General features: G+C 39.3%; 1 protein-coding gene across 1 annotated transcript in view; it reads left to right on the top strand.

The window, feature by feature from the left end:
• The first annotated feature begins 165 nt into the window (after positions 1–165).
• LOC109674433 (ovochymase-1) overlaps positions 166–22,622 on the top strand; it is a 51,361-nt gene continuing 28,904 nt past the window's right edge. Inside the window, 13 exon segments of the mRNA XM_074084841.1 lie at positions 166–354; positions 887–1,038; positions 1,322–1,415; positions 2,517–2,595; positions 2,598–2,687; positions 4,738–4,861; positions 5,877–5,953; positions 5,956–6,000; positions 7,415–7,699; positions 9,457–9,488; positions 9,490–9,548; positions 16,291–16,429; positions 20,130–20,223. Coding sequence (XP_073940942.1) covers positions 166–354; positions 887–1,038; positions 1,322–1,415; positions 2,517–2,595; positions 2,598–2,687; positions 4,738–4,861; positions 5,877–5,953; positions 5,956–6,000; positions 7,415–7,699; positions 9,457–9,488; positions 9,490–9,548; positions 16,291–16,429; positions 20,130–20,223 — 1,459 coding nt within the window.

Raw genomic sequence — 22,622 nt, forward strand, 5'->3', positions numbered from 1 at the left:
TGGTCTGTTGGTACCCCAGGCAGGAGTAAGGGGCAGGAGAACTGGGTGGAGCTACCCATCTTCCCAGCTCAGTTTTTACAGCCTGCCAGGACGGAGGACACAGGAATACCTGCATGAGGACACATGGTGGCACTGGCCCCTGCTAGCTTGTTTCTATTTCTCGCCATGGACCTCTCCCAAAGCTCAGGTGAGCCCAATCCCTGGACCCCTACTCTGGGGCCACAGCCCGAGACTGAGAGTGCTGGGGACGGGGAAGGGTACTCCCTCACCTTGCTTGGGATTTCTCTGGACACTTGGGAAGAAAATGGGGACAGGGAACCAGGCCCAGAAGTTCCCAAAAGAAGGCTGGGCAAGGTTGCCATTTTGAAACATTTTGGGTTGTGGAGTTCTAGATTTTAGGCATATCTACTAGCCATATTTGTGTTTTTTTTTTTTTTTTTTTTTTTTGCAGAACTGGCGTTTGAACTGAGAGTCTCACACATGCTAGGAAGGCATGCGCTACCGCTTAAGCTACTCCACCAGCACTTGCTAGCCATATTTGTGCTCATGAGCCTTCTTCCAAGAAACATAGCCAACTAAAAGGACCTTAAATCTGGGCCTCTCTTCAGCAGGAGCCGGTGTTGTCTCCAAAATGTTTAATACAAGCTCAGTTCTGTAAGGTGCCACCTCCTCCAGGCTGAGCTCCCCCCACCCCCAAGTCTCATATCACTCCTGTCTCTGAGTCATTTCCTGTCAGGGCAGCTTACGGGGGGTGGGGAGGAGAGCCAAGGCAAGTCCTAGTCCACCCTGGGTGGCTGGAGACCAGAACCACTGCCAGGCCGGGAGTATGTGACCATGAAACCCTGAGAATATGAACTCTTCTGTAAGGTGCTCTGTGTGAGAGTAGTGTGTATACTCGTGTTTTTCTACACAGAACTCATGTGGCATTCATGTGGTTTATTTGAAAAGTAAGGAAACTGTTGTGGAATCTAGATTCTTCTCCACAATTATCACTTGGAGAAATTCAACAGTTGGTGGACATCCGTGGCAGGTAAGAATAACAAAAGCATTGATTTCTTAATGAGGATATGGTGAAATTTTTCCTTTGTTTCAAATATCAGAACTCCAGGTTAATATGTGTTTTTTCTCTTGACACCTTTCTAACACTTCTCCACTAAAAAGTTTGTTTCATAGGAAATAGCTTACTACTCAGTTTATGTCAGTATTTTAAGAATATTGTATACAATTCAAAGTGTTGATTTCAAATGTTACTGAAGGAGATATATATGGGGAGATACATAGGAGTTGTGTTTATAACTTTCTTCTTGGGCAGTTCTCCCTAAAAATCTCATAAGCACCACTTCTGTGGAGGCTGCTTGATTCAAGATGATTGAATTTTGACAGTAGCACACTGCTTGGGGAGCTTTCATGAGGAAGCTTTGGATTTCCATTACTTGTCAAACCCTAATTCATGCCTATGGGACTGGGAGATGTAATGCTGTAAATCCCATTTGAGGTGTAATCTCAGTTCCTTATTCTGCCACCTGGTCTACGCATCCACCTGCCCATCTTCCTGATTCCCAGAAATGCGTGCCTGCTCCAAAACTTCTTCCTGTGTGAAACAGAGGTCACCTATTACTTGTAGATTTAGTGATTGGGGTGGGGTGGTAGATAGTTATTCTAATAAAGTATTAATATTCAATGTTAAATGCTCTAAAATTTGAACAACCTGAGTTTAAGTCATTAGGAGGGAAGGAGCAATGCAGAGAAAACAAATACTTGCCCTGATTAAATGAGGGTACTGAGAAGAGGAAAGAGGAAAACAACTTTTATGTCTTATTAACAATGGTAGTGTGTATATATGAGTCTGTGTACAAAAGAAGGAAAGGAGGTAACATTTAAATACTCAGAAAGGCAATGGATGATAGTGAAAGGGCTCACGAGAATGTGAACATCTTGTGACTAAAAACTGTGACTAAGATCCAAAAAAATAGGAAATTATGACACTTGGTAGTCATCAATAATAAATGCCTTTTTTTGTGGTACAGGGGTTTGAACTCAGGGCTTTCACACTTGCTTAAGCCACACCTCCAACCCTTTCTGCTCTGATTATTTTGGAGATAGGGTCTCATTTTTTGCCCAGGTCATCCACGACTTTGATCCTTCTATTTTACACTTCCCACCATACCTAGGATAGGTAAAATTTTTTGCCCAGGCCAGCCTGGAACCAAAATCTTCTCGATCTGAGCCTCCTGTGTAGCTTAGAATGACAGGTGCCTGCCACTGCACCCAGCTATTGGTTGAGATGGGATCTTGTGAACTATTTCCCCAGGCTGGCCTCAAACCATGATGCTCCCAATCTCAGCCTCCCAAGCAGCTAGGATTACAGGTATGAGTCACCAGCACCTGGCTAGAATGCCTTCTTTTAAGATTTAGAAATGCTTAAAGGTTTATTAATCACTTTTCATTTAATCATATGAAACCAAAGTATTTCCTGGAAGAAGCAACTCTTTTTTTTTTGTTTTGTTTTGTTTTAGAAACAGCTTAAGAGTCTAACTGTGACTGCTGGGGAGTACAATCTCTCTCATAAAGAAGAGCAAGAATAGAATATTCCTGTCTAAAAATTATTATACATCCTGAGTATAACCACCTGGGATTTATGAATTCTGATACTGTACTGCTATATCTAAAACACGAAGTGAAGTTTGGTAAGTACAGAAATTTAAAGTTTTAGGAACATAATGAACTAAACTGTTTATGAAAAGGTTAACTTCAATTCTTGTGTTACACGTCTAGTCATAAAATAGTTAAGTTCTGTTTCTTTTTTGCAAATAATGTTGTTCCAGTCTAGAACCTTTAAAAAATAAAAATTACCATTTATGCCAAGTCCCCAGCCACAAATTATGTATGTTCAACTTAGCAGTCAGCATTGTAAGTATGCCTGTGTCTTGGCTGAGCTGTATTCTAGACCATCTTCCATATTCAGCTCTAACCAAGGGTTTGGGACATTAGAAACTATCTTCAGACATTTCTTTTTTCTGTCATCACTGAGAACTAAATAAACACCCAACACACTCTTAGCACAGATAATCTAAACCTAACAGGTTTGAACTATCTACTAGAGTTCCAAGTCGTTCAGATGTTCACTTCCACCACTCTAGATTTGCCCCTGGCTAGTCACCAGTAACTCCAAGTCACTGAATCCAAGGGTAAAAAATTCTCAATTCTTGTTTTTCTTGATGGGAGATTTCTTTTAATTAAATCAGAGTTGGGCATACTCTCTTCCTGTATATCTTTTCTTCACTCAAAATGCCAGGAGTCCCTTTGTTTTTTCTCCTCTCCCTTTATGCCCTTTCTCAATCTTCTGTGATGGTTCTTGATCTTCTCTGTCTTATTGTTGGAGTTCTCCAGGGCTCAATCCTGGACTTCTTCTCTACCCAGCTCATTCTCTTAGTGGTCTCATCCAATCTCAAGGTTTTAAACACCAGCTACCTGAAAACTACTCTAAGTGTTCTACAGCTATCTTACAAATCCTCCTGGAGTTCATGAGACTCATGTATCTAACTCTCTACTGGTCACCTACCTGGATGCCTAACACCATCTCCAACTTGATATGTTTAAAACAGAACCTGAATTATACCCCCAGATCCCCCTGCATCTCAATTAATGACAACTCCATCCTTCCAGTCACTAAAGCTAAAAACTTTGAACTCATTCTTGATTCTTCTTTATTCTTTTTTGTAATACATCAGAAAATACTGTTGTTTCTATCTCACCAACTTCACTCTCTCTTGTTCCAGGCTGTGCTATCATCATTTCTTGCCTGGGTTAATTTTAATAATCTCTTCAAGTGTCTGAAATGCATCCCTAATATATATATTATTAATTCAGTAGCCAGAATGATACTTTTAAACATGTAAATCAGATGATGTCATTCTGCTCAAAATACTTCAATGGGTCCCCATTACACTCAGATGAAAATTAATGTTATTGTCATCTGACATTTCCTTTTTCCAGTTCCACATCTAACCTCCATTTTATTCATCTTTTGATAAACTTCCTTTTGCTTAATCTGCTCCAGCTAACCTGGCCTCTTTGCTGTCCCTCCCCCACCATCATATCTGGCATGATCCTGCTGTGAGGACCTTCCTTTCTGCCTCTTCATCAAATACTTTCCACCCATCCGGATAACTGCATGATCCTTTCCCTCAGCTTTAAGACTCTGCTCAAATGTAAACAGCACAAGGAGACATGCCATGACACCATATGGAAAACCATATCTCCAGTGCCCTCCTCCCAGACTGCTTATTTTCTCTACCCTGCTCTGACTTCTGCAGAGAGTATCTTACCCAGTATGAGTAGTTTACTATACTTGTTGTTTGTCTCTTCCTCACCAAGTATATACACACTTACTCATTCGCTCATGCTTAAACTCTACCAGGACAGGAGGGTTTTATTTTATTTTTTCCTACTCCTTCATCGAGTCCTAGAAGGGTCCTCACTACATGTTAATGCTCAGGACAAGATGTTAGTAGTTTGGGTGGGGGTCATGGTGGTATGCAGAACAATGAGTTACGTTTTTCCTTATTTTGCTTTTCTGAATTTTCTAACTTTGTATAATTATGAATGTTAAGCTTTCCTCCTTATAATTTTATTTAAAAAGTGAAAAGCCATGAAATCAAACACACTTCACTTTTCCAAATCTATTTGGCATCATTTGTCTCTCTGTGAACCTCATGGCTTCAGTTGTTGTTTCAGGAACCACTGTTCAGCCAGTCTGCCTTCCACATGGGGCTGATAAATTTGAACCAGAAATGCTTTATGGGACCAGTGGATGGCAGAAGACTTCAGAGAGTAAGAGGCACCAAAAGTCCATAATACTGTTCTAGGTCTCTGCATGCTTAGGGGAAGCAGAAATGATTTTGTTGGCCATAAGTGATACATTTATCCTTGTTTTTCTAATTTCTGAGCCAGTGAAGAGCTTTGGTTGTCTTACTCATTTTTTTTTTTTGGTGTTGATACTGAGGTTTGAACTCAGGGCTTCACAACTTGCTAGGCAGGTGCTCTACTACTGGAGCCACTCCACCAGCCCTTTTTATGTTGGGTATTTTTGAGATAAAGTCTCTCAAACTATTTGCCGAGACTGGCCTTGAACCTTGATCCTGCTGATCTCTGCCTCCTGAGTAGGTAGGATTATAGGCATGAGCCACTGGCAGTCTTGTTTTTTGCTGTCATGTTGGTTAGATATTTTAAATAAAGGAAACTGGTGATAACTATGATACATAAAAGAAGATTACACTAAAAGTAATCAGGAAATAGTAACATGACTGTAGTCAATGACAGTGTACTTGAAATTTGCTTGGAGAATAAATCTTAAGTATTCTGACCACAAGAAAAAAGGTGACCATAGGTGATTTGTGACTTAATTTCTTCATTGTGGTAACCATTTCACTGTTATACATATATCAGAACATATATGTATAACATATATATGTATGTTATACATATATATGTTATACATATAACATTCTGATATACATATATCAGAAATACTTTGAATAATTTTTGGTCAGTTGAATCTCAATAAATCTTGAAAATTTTACACTTTTTAAATAAAGAATTTTACAAAACATTGCTTTGATATCTAAAGTTTTCTCTCGGGGAAACATTTAAGCATATATTCAGAAAAGCCACAATTGCCTGTTACCTTCAATCTGCAGCAATTTCTTTAAAATGCCTTCTCTCTATTGCATATTTGATCTTAAAATATGCATTCATGCTAAAAGTAACCTCTACACTTGGTTAAAATGTTTGAAATAGTTTTAAACTTGAGGGCTAATTACTACTTTGCCTCAATTAGGATGGTTGTTGGCTAACTTGCCACCCTTTCTCTACAGCATCAGAATTCTCGAATGTTTACAAGTAGAAGTTGTCATCATGGATGACAGCATGTATAACACTGTACTCAGGGATATGAAGTAACCCCTCTGGGAAGGGCCCTGCTGTGTGCTGGCTTTCCTGGCGGGGAGCCAGATGCCTACTAGGTACCTAAGCAAGAGCCAGCCATTGCTTCTAACAGGAGGGCTAATGTGGGTGGATTACCGCCTTCCCCAGGAAGCTGAGCTTGAGGAGTTACTGCTTCAAAGTTCCTTTTCCTTCATCTTTCCATGTGTTTCTGCTAAAAAAGATTGGTTGGCCTGGGCTGAGAGAATTCTTTACCTTCTTATACCCATTTCCTCTTTACTTTGCTGAGCTGGGGATAGGGTAACTTTCAATGTGTCCCATAAGCAAGATGACAGTCTTGGAAATCTAATTACTCCATCTGTGAGTTAGTCTTTATTTCACATTTTATTAAATGCTATGGTTTTTTTCCTTTCATACAGAATATGTTTGACCAAAGATGCATCGTTTTAGTTACTGTTGGGTAGGAGATATTGGGAATGAGTGTGATTTCCCAAGACTGACCCAGCAACATCACAAATACTGCCAATCTCTATGAGACACAGAGAGGGATGGGAAACCAACTTGTAAAAGACATGATTTTAAGCTTTATATAATTTTCTTCACTATTTTTTTTAAGGTAGGACATCAGGGAGTCATTCTTTTCATGAAAGTAGCCTGAAACTGTTGTGGAAAGCTCCACGAATTATTTGTTAGAAGAAATTTGAAGGGAGGCGCTAGAAACCGATGTCATTTTCTAAATCAGATCACGAGTAGGCTAAAGGGGCTTTGTTCTATCAGCATCCATTATAAGATGGATCCATTTTTTGGATAAAGGTCTCAAAATACAATTTTTGAGGTACTCTTGGCATGCCTGGACCCTGATATGAAGCCCGGGCTGGCCTTAAACTCCCAATTCTCCTTAGTCCTAGGATTACAAGTATGTGCCACCGTGCCTGCCGCTTCTCTGCCTTTTGAGGAGAGTTTATTCAGACGTAAGATTGTCTAAATCATGTTTTCAAAGAAACACGTTTCAAAAAAATGTCACTCAAGGCAGGAGCCTAAAATCTTGGGTCCTGTATTCACCAGCATTGGGAGATAATGTGGTCCTTTACTCACCCTTCCCCCTGCCCAGGATAGAATTAGGTTTCCCAGGCCTCCTGTTTTTTAAAAGCTTTGAGCCTTTACAGACCTTGGGAGCTCTATCCACTGACACTGTAGGCTTGGGAGATGACCTAACCTCTCCCAGCAATTCCAGATGACAAGCGGCAGTAGACACATACAGCCATACCACCACCCCCTCTTCCTTCCATTGTTTTTTGGAATGTATATACTAGTTTTTTGAAATGGTAGATAGAAGAGAAAATTTGAGTGTTAGTCTAAAAAGATTGTAGCCATAGGTATAAGGATATTAGTTCTGGGTGAAAAGATCATACCTTGAAACTAATGAAGAGGAAACATGAAATGGATGAAGAAAATGTAGATGGACAGTGACTGTGGACTTGTACCTCTTTCCACTGTGAGACGAGTGCTGATGTCTGCAGAACTGACAATGACTTAACATGTGTATCTCTTCACATTTTCTTTCTTTCTGTGCTGTGGAAGAGGGACTCTGGAAGACCCCTAGTTTGTAGAAGAAGTAGTAGAACATGGACTCTTGCCAGGATAACTTCCTGGGTAGCTGGTTTTGCTAAAGGCTCAGGTCCTCTAAGAAATAACTGCAGAATAACATCAGCTGGCATCTTTTCTGAGGTGGCTGAGTTCATGGATTTTATCATTTAAAATATAATCACAGGTAAGAAATTCTTTCTTTCCCATTTCATTCCAAGTCAAAAATTGTTGATGCCTGTCTCAAGAGTAGTCAGTCTAATATGTTGTGATAGAATCACAATTAAGCAAAGATATAAATTCTTGGGCTGGTGCATATAAGCTTTTGTATCAGAATTCATGACCATTGATACCATCAAATTAACTCAAAGAAACTGAATCCCTATATAAAATTTTCATGAGCTGTGTCATTTTCAGTTTATGAGCTTTTAAAAACTGCCCATGAAAAAAAGACTCATCTAGAAAGAGGGTTCTTTCTTCATTTGTTCAGTTGACTGTTTTTTCCTCTATACTACAAATAAGCCACTCCTTTCTCATTCCTCCCATTCAGCCTTGCTAATTTTCCTTGGCAACTAGAGGGAAGTTGTCAGTGGAGGAGCTATGAGGAGGTTATTTTGTTCAGTAGCTCTGGAATCAAGAGGAGGAAAATGTGGGTGTGGTGATGCCAAGTGCATCCTCTAGGACTGGTCTAACTACTTGGGAAAAAAACAAGTAATTAGACGGTTGTGATAAAAGGTGAAGTATAGATAGACCCAGATGTAAGAGCACTGAGCAGGAGGAGTCTGGGAAGCATGTGTCAAGCCTAGAAGGGCTACTATGGGAAGGGGGAACTGGGAAACCTCTACCCGAGGTGTGAGGGAGCACAGCCTCCAGGAGCAAGCAGTTTAGTATGGGAACCCAGGTTTTAAAGGCCAGGACCCAGAGCAGTGGAACATAGTGTTCCCTCCATCTGTCACTTGGTGTCACAGGCCAACCAGCTTGCTAAGGACTAGAGAAACTCTGTAGTCTTGGCCAAGCCACAGGGCAGCACCTCCTCAGAGCAGGAGAGTGAGCACCTACTTTCTCACCTGTAGTGATCATATTCCATTTTGACCATCTAGAAAAGAAAGGTGAAAAGGTTAACACATCCTCAGCAAAGGCTGATGACAGAAATGGAATTTCCAAGGGCAATGACATCAAGCAGTCACAGCCAATCCCACAGTCAAACGAGCATGGGAATGTGATCATTTATTTAAATAAAACTGCCTTAAGATTACCTTCCTAAGAGTCTCATCCTCCATTTGTCTATTGCCTTTCTTCTCTACTCCCTAACCCCCATGACTGGATGTGCTTTGGAAATAGGGTTAAATTAGGTTTTCTAAACCCTTAAAAAATCAGATGAGTTGGAAGAAGACATCAGGAGAAAGCAAATATAAGGATGGCACCATATTCATATTGTTTCAGTTTTTTGTTGTGTTTATTTATTTGTTTTGAGTTTAAACTTAAAATATCCTGCTTATATTCATCTATTGAGCTTCCAACATTTCAATCCCAACATTGGCATCTGAGAATTTTAAGTAAATGAAGCATTGCTGTGCCATGGCTCAAAGTTGTATGTCACTATCCAATCACATTTTACCTAGGACATCTAGAAGAAAGGGAAAGACTAGGTCAGTAGCATACACTCTAAGTTGGACAGCCTCAGTGGAATCATGGTTTGAGAAAGTTGGGTAAATGTTGAATCTGAAGAACTTTGCTAATAAAAAGAACTCTATGATGTGGAAGTTTTCCTAAAGACTGTTTGCAAATGTCTAGATCATAGTCTCTAAGAACAAATACATATCCACAAATATAAATGAATTTACATAGCTTTAGGCTGGCCTCTATGCTATTTTGAAATGTTGTCCAGAAATAGGGCACATCATCAGCTTCTTTCCCTTGTTTTTGAAGATTGTAAACATCAGATGACAGTGTTATTTGGAGAAAGAAAGAAAGAAGATTCATTACCCCTATTCCAAAGAAGATACCTGTCCTTATAAGTGGTATGTATCCCAGGTAGGAATGATTCTCCTTACCCCCAAATCAGACAGTTAAAGTGACTATATTTTGCCAATTTTATCTAGTATTTCAAATTCTTTATCTGGTTTGAATACAAGTAATATATTTTATCAGATATTTTCTGGTTGGCCAATATTTACTAATTGGTATTGCTAAGACTCATTATTATAAACCATCAACCTAAATAGTATTAATTCTAAAGCTTACCAGAATTGATAAGTTCAAATACATATTAAAAGCATCTGGGCCAAGCATGGTGACTTACATCTGTAATCCCAGCTACTCAGGAGACAGAGATTCAGAGGCTCTCAGCTCAAGGCTGTTCCAGGCAAAAGGTTATCAAGACCAATAAGCCAGGCTTGGTGGTGTATATCTATCATCCCAGGTACATGGGTGGCATAGGTAGGAAGACTTCAATCTGAGGGAGAGCCTTAGGCAAAAACCAACTAACTAACTCAATAACTAAAAGCAAAAAGAGCTGAGGTGATGGCTCCAGTTCTTTCTGTAATCATAGTAACATTTTATTAAGTATCTCATAGAAGATGGAAAAGTTCTATAATCTTGAATATCTTAAATTTTTTCCTATATTCCCAGTCTTGTGTTCAGCTAAAGATATCTTTGAGCTTTCAAGATTGGTTTTGTTTGTATCTCATTTTCTTAAGTGATGTAAATTCATTTGAAGAATTATATTATCTTTGAAAGGTATACAAAGGAACATGGCAGCTATATGAGTTTGTAAATCTGGTAGGAAGAGGGAATGTGATAGAAACAACTATACTATACTATACTATACTATACAAGGGGAAACTAAACTTTATAATCCACATTACTCAAGAATGTTGGTACTATGAGAAATGGAGATGGAGTCTCATTGGGAGATTCAGGAAGAAGAATTCCTTATAAAATGGGTGGCAATGAAACTAGGTGTTGAAGCATGGCTACCATTTTAAAGCTCATGAGATCCTTCGTCACTAAGATTTCAACAGATGAAGACAAGAGATGAGGCCATTATAAATAAGCAAAGGGAATTATGTATAAGCAATGTCAAAGAGGTGGAAACATCAGGGTTACCTGGGCTGTGAATACTCAGTGTGGCTTGAAAGCACTGGGAATGGGAACTAGTGTGGCAGTGGATGGGGATAGAAAGGATGGTCATGCTGGCAGAGTGGCTCAAGTGGTCCAGCCACCTGTCTAGCAAATGTGAGGCCCTAAATTCAAACCCCAGTGCAACCAAAAAAAAAAAAAAAAACAAGAAAGAAAAAAGGTGGATAGTCGGGACATAATTGGAAAGAACCTTGAACTCCTTGTGAAGAAGTCTGGGCTTTATGCCATAGCCAATAGGTAGCTAAAATGATTAAAAGATTTTATTTTAAAAAAATAAGTATTTTCAGGATAGAATGGGGAAATGGGGCTTAATCTCAATCCATATTTCAGAGGCTTGAAGGACTAAGCTGACATTTTAATGTGTCAACCTGTAATAATAAGAGATCAGTAAAGCTTCTGCCATCTTTGCTTAAACTGTTAGAAGAATAATGTCCAAACAATAGTGAGAGTTCTATTTTATAGTCTCAGAAGGAGATGACCTCTTGGCATCATCTCTAGACAGGGACATTGATACACCAGATATATCTGAATCTGAAGACACTGATTAAGATAGAGTGTGCGTGTGTGTTCATGTGATGCTGGGGATGGAACCCAGGAGCAGGTGGATGTTAAGAACCTACTCTTCCACTGAGCTACATCTCCAGCCCAAAGATAAAAATTTTAAACAATGTTTTGAATTTAAATATTTTGATTCAAATAAGACTGAGGAGGAAAAAGGCACTGCCTTGATTTATCTGCAAAATTCCTAGAGAAACAGATTGGACTTGTGACTGATTATAGAGCAGAGAAGTGATATCACTGGGCAGAAATTATGAGAAGATAGATTTCAATTCACAGTGAGTAGTTTCTAATTTGAGAGATGTCTGAGCCTGACCTACCTCAGCAGGTAACTTAGTAAGTGTGAGTTTGAGCCAGCTGTTTGTATTGGGTAAGAGCCATGTAGGGGTTAGTTCACTCACTCTCAAACAGAGAGACTCAGGCAATAAGTACTGTGAAGATCTCTGAGAGAGTTTTAAGACAAACAGGTAGTTATTAGTGTTGGATATTTCAGAAGTCAAATGAATTCAGCTTAAGTGCCATTCCGTGTGAAAATTACAAATTTTGAAAGCCAAGTCAGCTGAACACTAAGATCAGAAGCCATATTTATAATGGGTTACATGATGGTTGAAGTCATGAGTTTTTTTTTTCTTGAAACTTTAAGATGTGTCAGATAGTGGTGAACAAAACACACACAAGCACTTGCTTTTGTGGGGTGAGTTGGAAGAGGCAATGAGGTAATAAGAATGTGATAATAACAGTAGAAGGTGATGAATGCTACACAGAGAAACAACACAGAAATCATTGCAGAGTGTTGAGGTATGCGATACCAGAGTAGTCAGGGAAGACTTTACTGTAGAGATGATACTCTAAGCAAGACTGGGGTGAGGTGAGGACAGAATCAGATGGTCATTTTGGAAAGGAACACTCTAGGCAAAGGAACGGTAGTTGACACCTTTGTGTAATGGCAGTGACACCAGAAAGCTAGAATTGAGTGAGAAGGACAGTGACTAGATTGCCATCAGAGGATTTTAACAGAAGAGGAGTGGGATCTGACGTTTTATAAAGGATTGCTTTAGACATTGTGTTTAAAATAGACTGTAGATAGGTAAGCCCAAGAGCTGGGAGACTACTTACTGCAACAGTCCAGGTAAGGAGATGATAACTCTGACTAGACCTGTAGGAACAGAGGTGGTGAAAACTGGTAGAACCACAGGGTTTGATGAATTGAAAGTTTGGGTTTTGAGAGACAATGAGTGCCCCTGTGAATGACATGAGGGTTTCTGACCAAGCTTTTAGAAAGATGCGACTCCTGCTGTCTGAGGTGAAGAAGGTGGGGCACTGGTTTTCAAGCAGTGGAGTCAGAGGAGCATTTTGTTTGGTACAGAATGGACACAACTATATTTATGGGCAGAACAAAGAAGGTTTGGCTTTTGGAAAGAAGGAAGACTAATTCCTTTCCTGGGAAAGCAAGAAGATTAATTTATACAAAGTTGAAGAAATTTATACTAGACCTCTTAGTAATCTCATGAGGGTCCTATTGCTTTAAGTTTAAAGGATGAGGGCTGAGGATGTGACTCAAGAGGAAGAGTACCTGCCTAGCAAGTGCAAAGCCCTAGGTTCAAACTCCAGTGCCGCCCCTGCCCCCCAAAATAAGTTTAAAGGATGAAGTTGAGATTAAATAATGAAGAAGATATTAACTAGTTTATAGTGACCAAAATAAGTTGCCAACTAGAGATGAAAAAGGTGTTCACCATCATTACAACCCAGTTAGTATTGGCTTGAAGTTGTACTGTGTTTCAACAAATCTAATGTGAAGAAAAAGATTGAGTGTAGCATACGTTATTATTTTATGTACCACCAATATAGAAAACATAGTGCCCAAGATAGGTCAAATAAAACCGGAATACCGAAGGCTACCCTTTCAGTGTAAATCTAAATGAAGCGTGAACCCATACATACGGAAAGTTCCATGCCGCAGCTTATGTACTGGTTGTAGAGTGAGGTAAAATATCGTTCCTGAGATCCCAAATCTCAAACTAATACTCACGAAGGTCTACAGCCTAAATCTCACCACAAATATGATCCAAAACACCTCCAGCTGAACACTCAGCATTATAATGTTGATGAGTACTTCCAGGTGACTGGTAAAAGCCAGTGCAAATCCTTCCTGGAAGACCCTTCCTTCAAGGTCTGTGGGAATCATAAAACTCCACACTGTAAGATGCATTCTGATTTTATAGAAATGTTAAATGTGAAAACACATGTGTTTTGGAAATAAGGCATGAGGCCATTTCGCATAGTTAGTGACTTCTCCAGCATGTTAAGCAGACTCAAATAGTGAAAGGATAATATAAATTTCAAATGTTGCTAGTTAGGAAAGAGTAAGGGAGAAATAGACACATGAAGAAGGGGCAGGGGTCTCTACAGTTGCCAATTCCCCCCCATACCTCAGCCCCTCTTTATTCTGATAGGAAGTAGCTAGACTCAGAAATTGCAGAATGGTGGCACCCAGGGTGCCCTCCTTCCTCCATGCCCATGATAGAGACTGCAGTTCTCAGGGCCTAGAACATTGATTGCCTGGCACATGCATGATCAGTAGATATTTGCATGAATAAATCAGTGATTAATTTTGGCACTCCTCTCTCACTTAACTAGACCTCAGAATCCTTTGAACACAGCAATCACTAACAGCATGTCATCTGAACCTACTTTCCAATTCTGAGTTAGACATTTTAAAGCAGATAATGTGATTAATATAAGAGTAAATACTGATCTTTGAAGTCATAAAGCCTAAACTAAAGTTCCAGTTATATAAGAGATTGGATGAGGCTTTTAATATCTATGCCAGTTTTCCCATTTGTAAAGGGAGAATAATTTCTCTTCTGCCCTCTGAGAGGGGTGGGAGAGGCTCATGAGGGATAATGGTTGGACAGTGCTTTTTCAATTGAAGTACTTAGAAAAGTGAGTTTGATAATATTTTAGGCAGTATATTGCTTTTAAGTGGAGGCTCTTAAAATGATTTTAATAATATTTAATCTGCCTACTTTTGTATTTGTGATTCAGGATGATGGAGCTGGTTAGAAAGAATAAAGGAAAAAGTTTCTGGTTAAGAAGTCCTTTGGCAGGACTAATAATCAGAATATACAGGGAACTCAAAAAACTAAACTCCCCCAAAATCAATGAACCAATAAAGAAGTGGGCAACTGAGCTAAGCAGAACTTTTTCTAAGGAAGAAATCCAAATGGCCAAAAAACATGAAAAATGCTCACTGTCCCTGGCCATAAAGGAAATGCAAATCAAAACCACATTAATATTCCACCTTAACAGGATAGCCATCCTGTTAGAATGGCTATCATCAAGAACACCAGCCACAGCAAATGCTGGTGAGTATGCAGGGACAAAGGAACCCTCATACACTGCTGGTGGGAATGTAAGCTAGTACAACCACTTTGGAAAACAATATGGAGGCTTCTTAAAAAACTAAACATAGATCTGCCATATGATCCAGCAATACCACTCCTAGGGATATACCCAAAGGAATGTGACTCAGGTTATTACAAAGGCACCTGTACACCCTGTTTATTGAAGCACTATTCACAATAGGCAAGCTATGGAAACAGCCAAGATGCCCTACTACTGACAAATGGATTAAGAAAATGTGGTATTTATACACAATGGAATTTTATTCAGTCGCAAAGAGGAATGAAATTTTGCCATTCGCAAGTAAATGGATGGAATTGGAGAACATCATCTTAAGCAAAGTCAGCCAGGTTCAGAAGGCCAAAAATTGTATGTTCTCCCTCATATGTGGATTATAGACCTAAAACAAATACAGTAATATTATTGGACATGGGTTACACACTAAGGGGAGAATATGCATGGGAGGAATAGGGAAAGGGAAGGAAACCTAAAACTTGAATGTGGTTGAAGTGCTCACTGAAGAGGAGCAAATATAGTAATTTTAAACTGGCAGAGGCCACTATGGGATGGGGACCAGGAAGTAGTGAAGAGGTCTGATAGAGATGAGCCAATGTGGGTTGCAACACACATGTGCATGGAAGCAATGCTAGGAATCTCTCTGTGTAGCTATCTTTATCTCAAACTAGCAAAAACACTATGTCTTATTATCTCTTATGTTTTCTCGTCAACAAAATGGGAAAACAAGAGGGCAGAACAGGGGTTGGGCAGTGGAGAGGGATGTGGCCCAAACAGTATATACACATGTGAGTAAATGTAAAAATGATAAAATGAAAGAAAGAGAAGAGAAAAAAAAGTCCTTTGGCAAGAAAAATTATTAGTGTTTGGTTTTTGGAGGCTGGGCGTAAAGGAGCTGGGTAACGCCTTCCATCCACTTTTACTTAGGGGTCGGTGAGGCTGTTAATGGGTTTAAGGTCATTGAAGACTGCCAGGTTCTAGAAAGAACTTTATTCTGATGTGTCAGAGTTCAGAAAACATAACATTGCATGCAGGCAAATGAGATACAAAAGAAACTGGGATTCATGGCCTACTAGGATTTCTTTTGTCAAGTATAGGAATTTATGTGAAAAAAATATAAAGGACTGTGTGTTAAGTTATGTGCAACTAACTTTGAAAATGTTTAGACATACTTCTAAAGACGTTAGTGAAAGGCCGTAGCTGACCTTGCTGGCAGTTAAATAATATTGCAAGGCCAGACACTGACTCTCATGACCTTGGAACATGTGGCTGGTTCAGGTTAGCCTATGCTGCATAGTCAATCCATAATTCAACTTCTAGATGAATGTTGTGAATTCTAATTAGAAGAATAATAGCATAGAGATAAATCTTATGTTTCTTTGGTTTATAGATCAAAATTTTAAGATTTTATAACTAAAATTTAAGTGGTAGTTTCTGGCACTTTCCGAATTAACATTTATTTATTGGATAAATATTGGAAGATTGGGCATAAATACATTTTTTCACATAAGGAACTTCTGTTTTTTATATCCTAATATTCTGTAGATTGTTGTTGGTGGTAAGTTATGAGCTAACACACAGACATTAGCTCTTACTTGTCAAATTTGACTCTGCCATTAGTATTTTCTTCATCCTCTCCTGCTCTAGCTTCTGTATCTGGAAAATGATGAAACCAGAAGGGAAAATCATCCTGATGAAATTTGCAAGTTTAGACAGAGAAAATTGAGTTGGATGTGGTCATGACTATGCCTCTCCTCAATCAAGCAACAGACTGCTTGTTAGTTAGGTATGCTGTATTCACCTGGGTATATGTTAGAGTATTCGAAAGACCGGAGAGATGCTAATGGACCTAGCGTGAGCTCTCTGCACACAGAATAATTACTGTATCTTACATACTGTGCCCCTCTAGAGAGCAGAAAGAAAGAACAGAATTTTGCCTGAGTACTTTCTTCATTGTTTTCCTAACTCAGACACCAAATATCACATTGTTTTTTCAAGTTTAATAACAGTATGGATTGAAATTGATATCATAGTTGTCAGAAAACCTCCTTTCAAAGCAATGTTATTACTTTTTATCACAGAAGTGGATGTACATTTTGCAAACTTGATAAATACAAATGAGCAGAAGAGGGAAATGTAAGCTGTTTATACCCTACTTTACCACATACCACGTAACATTTTTTTGATGATGCTGGGGATTGGACCCAAGGCCTTATGCATGCTAGGCAAGCGCTATACCACTGTGCTACATCCTCAGCCCTCACTGTGCTCTACCACTTGAACCATAGCACTGACCCTTTTTTGCTCTGGTTATTTTTTAGATAGGGTCCCACATTTATGCCTGAGTGGGCATAAACTGTGATCCTCCAATTTATGTTTCCCACATAGCTGAGTGGCAGGCAAGAACCACCATGCCCAGCTTTTATTGCTTGAGATGGGGACTCGTGGGCTGGTCTTAAACCTTAGTCCTCATGGGTTTCTGTCTCTCAAGTAGTTAAGATAACAGGTGCAGCCACCACCCCCAGCTGAATACCTCTTATTGAAAGGAATAGGATGTCTCAGTGGACCCCAACCCCCTTGTTGGAGAGACCAGTACCAAACGCCCCGTGTAGATAAGATAAGCAGAGCAGCAGGGCTCGGCTCGGGCATATAGAATGTGAGGAATGTGAGCAGGTTGCGAAAGATGACGGGATGTACGTGCAAGATGTGCTCTGCCTGCTTGCTCAATGTTGATAACGAAAATATGCACGCAACTGCTGACCTTTTACTCTATAGGCTAAGAAGTACACGTACCCTTAAATGGATAGGCTGAAAATGTATATGGTGTTACAAAATCATTGGCTATGTGCCGCGCGGGCTTTTGCTGTAACGGCAGGTAGTGGTCTATATAAGATGTCCCCTAAAGAGGCTCAGGGTCGTGTTTTCCTAACCGGTCCTGCGTGTCCATGTGGGAGCTCGACCCTGGCTAGCCAGCCCAATAAACTCTGCTTTGTTGATTGCATTCACGCGTGGCTTTCTGTCTCTCGGGGATCCTAACATTATGAGCTACATAAACATAATTGATAAATCAACAAAATTTTATGCGCTAAACATGACAGACTGTCTTGACAGTTGGCATGGTCCTTGATCTCTAGGCCTCCATAGGGTCAATGGCAGGACAAATACCTCTTCACAAATGTTGACAGGATGCTATAGAAAAGATCCCATGCTAGAGCTTATAATGTGTTCTGATGAAATGATTTCATGCTCAGGTCTATGTACTTAGTAGTCATTCCCTCAATCAATCATTTGCTTAGAACCAACTAGGTATGAGATCATAAACAGGTACATACATGGAGAAAAAGGAGTATCTGCACAAATGAGCTTGTAGTTGGACATAACTAAGTAGGAAATGCTGTAGAATGTAGAATGTGCCAAAACAGAAAAGGTAGCTCTTACTCCAGTGGGAACCTGAAAAAATTTTAGGAGGGCTAGACCTGAAGTTAGGTCCTGGAGGATGAGAATTTGATTTGAGAGATGAGAATTGGGAAAGTGAGCAGAAGAGCACCACCTCTGAAGTGTGGAGTGGTTGAGGAGATCAGAAATAGTTCACTGTGTTAAGAACAGAGAGCTCATGGAAGATCAGAAAGATAATCATGCGTGCCTTTCCTCCACTTCTCAGTAGCGTTATTCAGTGTCTCCCTTCTAAGTCAGGTCTTGTAAGTGGAAATGCACTGCCATGGTTGTCTTTGTTTCTGATGCAGGGGCTTCGAGCTTACCTTACTGTCACCTAGAACTCAGAAACAAGCAAGAGCTCCAGGTAGTTCATTTTCTGCGATATGTCTTTACATATGGATCTAGAAGAGGAAATGCCTTTGGCCCTTCACTTTGGATTTCCTAGATACTTCTGCCTACTCAGGTCGTGAGTGTATGGCCACATTGATGGAAGAAATTTACTTTGCCAGTTTTCCTCGCTTGTACCCCAGAACATGAGGTATCATTGGTTCCTTCGTGCTCCAGAGAAGCACACTATAAAGTAAGCAGATAAGAAATTCCTACTTTATAGAGAATCAGTTATGCTTGATAGGCAGAGCTTACTTCATCTGAGTTGTTAAATTGCTATTTTGGTTGGAAGCTTCTTCATTTTCAAATATTTTTTCTAAGAAGCTCTGTGTATGGGTTTAAAGCTTTCAGTGTTTTAAAATTATACACAATGAAAAGGCTTCCATCCTTCCCCTGGAGGCAAGCCTGATAAATGATTATAGTCTCCCTGGGGAGGCATTCTGAGTGCTTACTAACACAGGTATTCTTATGTTGCTTGGCAATGCTTTGTTCATTGAAAATTATCTCAAAGAATTTTCTAGATGAGCCATAGAGATCTTTTTTAAAACTATATTGTTGCAGGAGGTTGCTAGCTGAGATACGGGACTCGTGAGGCAATTAGCAGGAAACAACGTTTTATTGTGCCAGCACAGACTCAGCGGACTCATGTCCAAAGGCTGAGCCCTGAGAACAAAGGGGTCTTACCATGTACCCCATTCCAGAGGAACTAATACAGAAACCTTAAAGCAACAGAGGTCAACATGAGAAGGGGATCAGGAACCAGTGTAAAGATCAGTTAGAGATGAATCAACTTGGGTTGTAACACATTTGTACATGGAAGCAATTCTAGGAATCTCTCTATATAGTTATTCTTAACTAGCAAAAATGCTTTGTCTTTCTTATTATTGCTTATGTCTTCTCTTCAACAAAATCAGAGATAAGGGCAGAACAGGTTCTGCCTGGAAGTGAGGGGAGTGGGGAGAAGAGGATGGGGGCAGGGGGGAGAAATCACCCAAACAATGTACGCACATGTGAATAAATGAATAATAATTTAAAAAAACCACAAAAGGATCTCACCTTATATACCCTTGCAAGCAGGTTACAGAAGCAAAAAGCAAGGTCTAATGCATATATGGTTATATTTAATTTTATTGGCTACTTTATCCTAGTGCTACATGATTTTCCCCTCCCTGGTACTACATGACCTTCCTCATGTTCCAATTTCTGAGGTTTTATCTCTCTGCTATGCCATCCCTACCTCCCTGCTACTTTCTCAGGACTCAGGCCTAGACTGTTTTCTTCTGATCCTCCTCCCTGCTACATTAATATAAAATATTGTGTGGTGTTTCAAAACTTACTCAGCTAGTTCTCTAATTCCAAGATGTTTAGTGAGTTTCCAGTCCTTGTCCATACCAGCAGTGCCACCACAAACATCCTTGTGCTCCTTTTGGATGCAAGCAAATATGTATAATTCCCAGAAGTTGACTTGTGGGATCAAAGTGACTCTGCACTTAATCCTGCTGATCATTGCCAAATTGTCCTCCAAAAAGACTGCAATTAATCACACTTCTATCAGCAATGTATTAGAGTATGACAGAATGCCTTTAAATGTACAGAGAAAATCTTTTAAAGATAATCCTTCTCTTTCTTGACCACTTCTCTGGTTGTGTTTATAATTTGTACAGTCGACATTTGAGGATTTTAATGTTGAGTTGAATCAACACTATATTTATGATGCTGTTATGATCTATGATGATCCCAAAGACAGCCATGAATTAGGTGGGTAACATTCCATCCTTTAAATTTGAACAACATCAGACAGACCAGAGTGGTTGCAGCATTAGCTGACTCCCAAGGGAGTCTCCCATGACACAGAGTAAGAATGTGAGTTTCTTGCACTAGAAACTCACAAACTCACAGTGCCATAAAACTTAATAATCCAGTGATACCACTCCTGGACATATGTCTGAAGGAATGTAAGTCAAAATAAAATAGAGACACTGCACACCTATGTTTATTGCAGCACAGTACACAATAACCAAGATATGGGAAATGCCCAGATGCCCTACAACTGATGAAAAGATTAAGAAAATGTGATATTGATATATATATATATATATATATATATATATACAATGGAGTATTACTAAGTCATAAAGAAGAATGAAATTATTTTGTGTATCATTTTATTTTTATTGTTGTGCTGAGTGGCATTTACAAAAGTTATTGCAATATATCAAGTATATTATACTTGAATTCACCTCTTTATCATTCTTTTATTCTTCCCTCCCCCATTCCTGGAATAGTTTCAACAGGTCCTATTTTTCCATTTATATACATGCATACACAGTATTTGCACCTTCCTTCGTCCTTTCCCCACCTCCTCCCCCCTCCTACTGGAACCAACCCAGTTCCAGAACCTGTTCCACCCTCCTGTTCTCCAAATTTGTAAAAGAAAAACAGTGACTTTTTTTGTTTGTTTAATATAGCTACATAGGGAGTTTCCTTGTGACGTTTCCATGTATATATGTATTATTACCCAATTTTTTTCATCTGAAGAATGAAATTATGTTGTCTTCAGGTAAATGGATGGAATTGGAGGACACCATGTTAAGTGAAGTAAGCTAAGTTCACAAAGACAAAGGCCACATGTTTTTTCTCATATATGGAAGATAGATCCAAAAGATAAATATATATACAAAACCAAACATGATCACATACACATTTATATAGAGAACATGAACATGTTTGTAGTAGTGGAACTGTTCTTTGGAACTCAGGTGAAGAAGGAAAAGAAAGAGAAAGATAGAGTCAACGATATGGATGACATAACAACCGTACTGAAAGCTGTTGAATAATGGTGGTAGAGGGAAAGGGTAAGGGAGGGTAATGAAGAGGTACAGAGTATTCACAGCTGGGATACATCAAGAAAGAAATCCCTTGGAACACTGACTCTGAAATTAAAACTGAAGGACAGGACTGTAAAATAGGTCCTGTGTGGAGGGAGTATTTGTTAGAGAGGAGTATGAATGGAGAGGATAAAGGAAGGTGGTTTTCAGGGTTGGACCTTGAGTGGCTAGGTAGATGGTAGAGAACGCTAACTGATACAGGGAAACAAGAACAAGACACTGCTGACTGTTAAAATCAATTGGTTCCATTAATAGGTAGAGTTTTGTGAGCTTGTAGGAAATTCTAGAGGAGACATCTAGCTGTTTCTAGGTCTTAGAATTCAGGGAAGAGATTTACTCTGGAAAGAGATTTGGAGGTTATCATTATGTAGATGACTAAAAATAGGGTGTGGACAGTACTTCGAGGCATGTTCTTTCAGGCTAAAGAATCAAATTTCAAAAACGAGACTGAGATTGAGAAGAAAACCAAGAGACAGTGATGTCACAGAGTCAAAGAAGGAAGAAATACTTAAAAGAGCCAGATGCAACAGGGTGTTAAGACATACACAAGAAAAAGCATGCATGGAATCTGGCACCTACCCTAAGCATGGCAGGGTTAGTGAGCTCTTCAGTAGAGTGGTCTTGACCAGGATACGCAAGTAAGGCCAGTTAGTGAAGCTACTCTAAATATTTTCAATTAAAAATAATTTTCCTAAATAGGTTCCTTAAATAAAATTGGACTGACATCACCGACGCAAACCACTCCTATATCTACTGCAAAAGCTATTCAGTATGGCAAGTTGGCCGTGGTGTTATTATCTGTTGAATCTCCTTTTTTCATTAACTAGATATCTCTTTAGGAAGTTAGGAATTTTACATTTAGGTCCATGAAACTTCTAGAATTCTGCTCAAGTTTACATATAGACTTATAGAGGGAAGAAAAAATAAGGTTTATCATAGGGAGCAGTACTTTTTCTTCATCTAGCCCAGTACAAACTTAGTATGCACAATGACTTCCTGAAGTTGTATTTGATATGATTATGCATAGTGGGTCAAAGAGAAAAAAAGGGGTGTGTGTATGTGTGTGTGTGTTGTGTGTGTGTATGTTTTAAACTCACACTTGGCTTAACTTTGTTATTCTCTAAAGCAGCTGTTAAAAAACTATGAACTTCCATTGTTCTGTATTCGTGTATTGAATACATTCCATTCGATGTACTATCATAGAAAGTTGCACAGGGAGCTGTCAGAGGAGTAATGTCTGCCTTTTACAGGGGAGGCAGAAAAAGCTTC

This window comes from Castor canadensis, chromosome 8, assembly GCF_047511655.1.
Source record: "Castor canadensis chromosome 8, mCasCan1.hap1v2, whole genome shotgun sequence".
In the NCBI taxonomy this organism is placed as follows: Eukaryota; Metazoa; Chordata; class Mammalia; order Rodentia; family Castoridae; genus Castor; species Castor canadensis.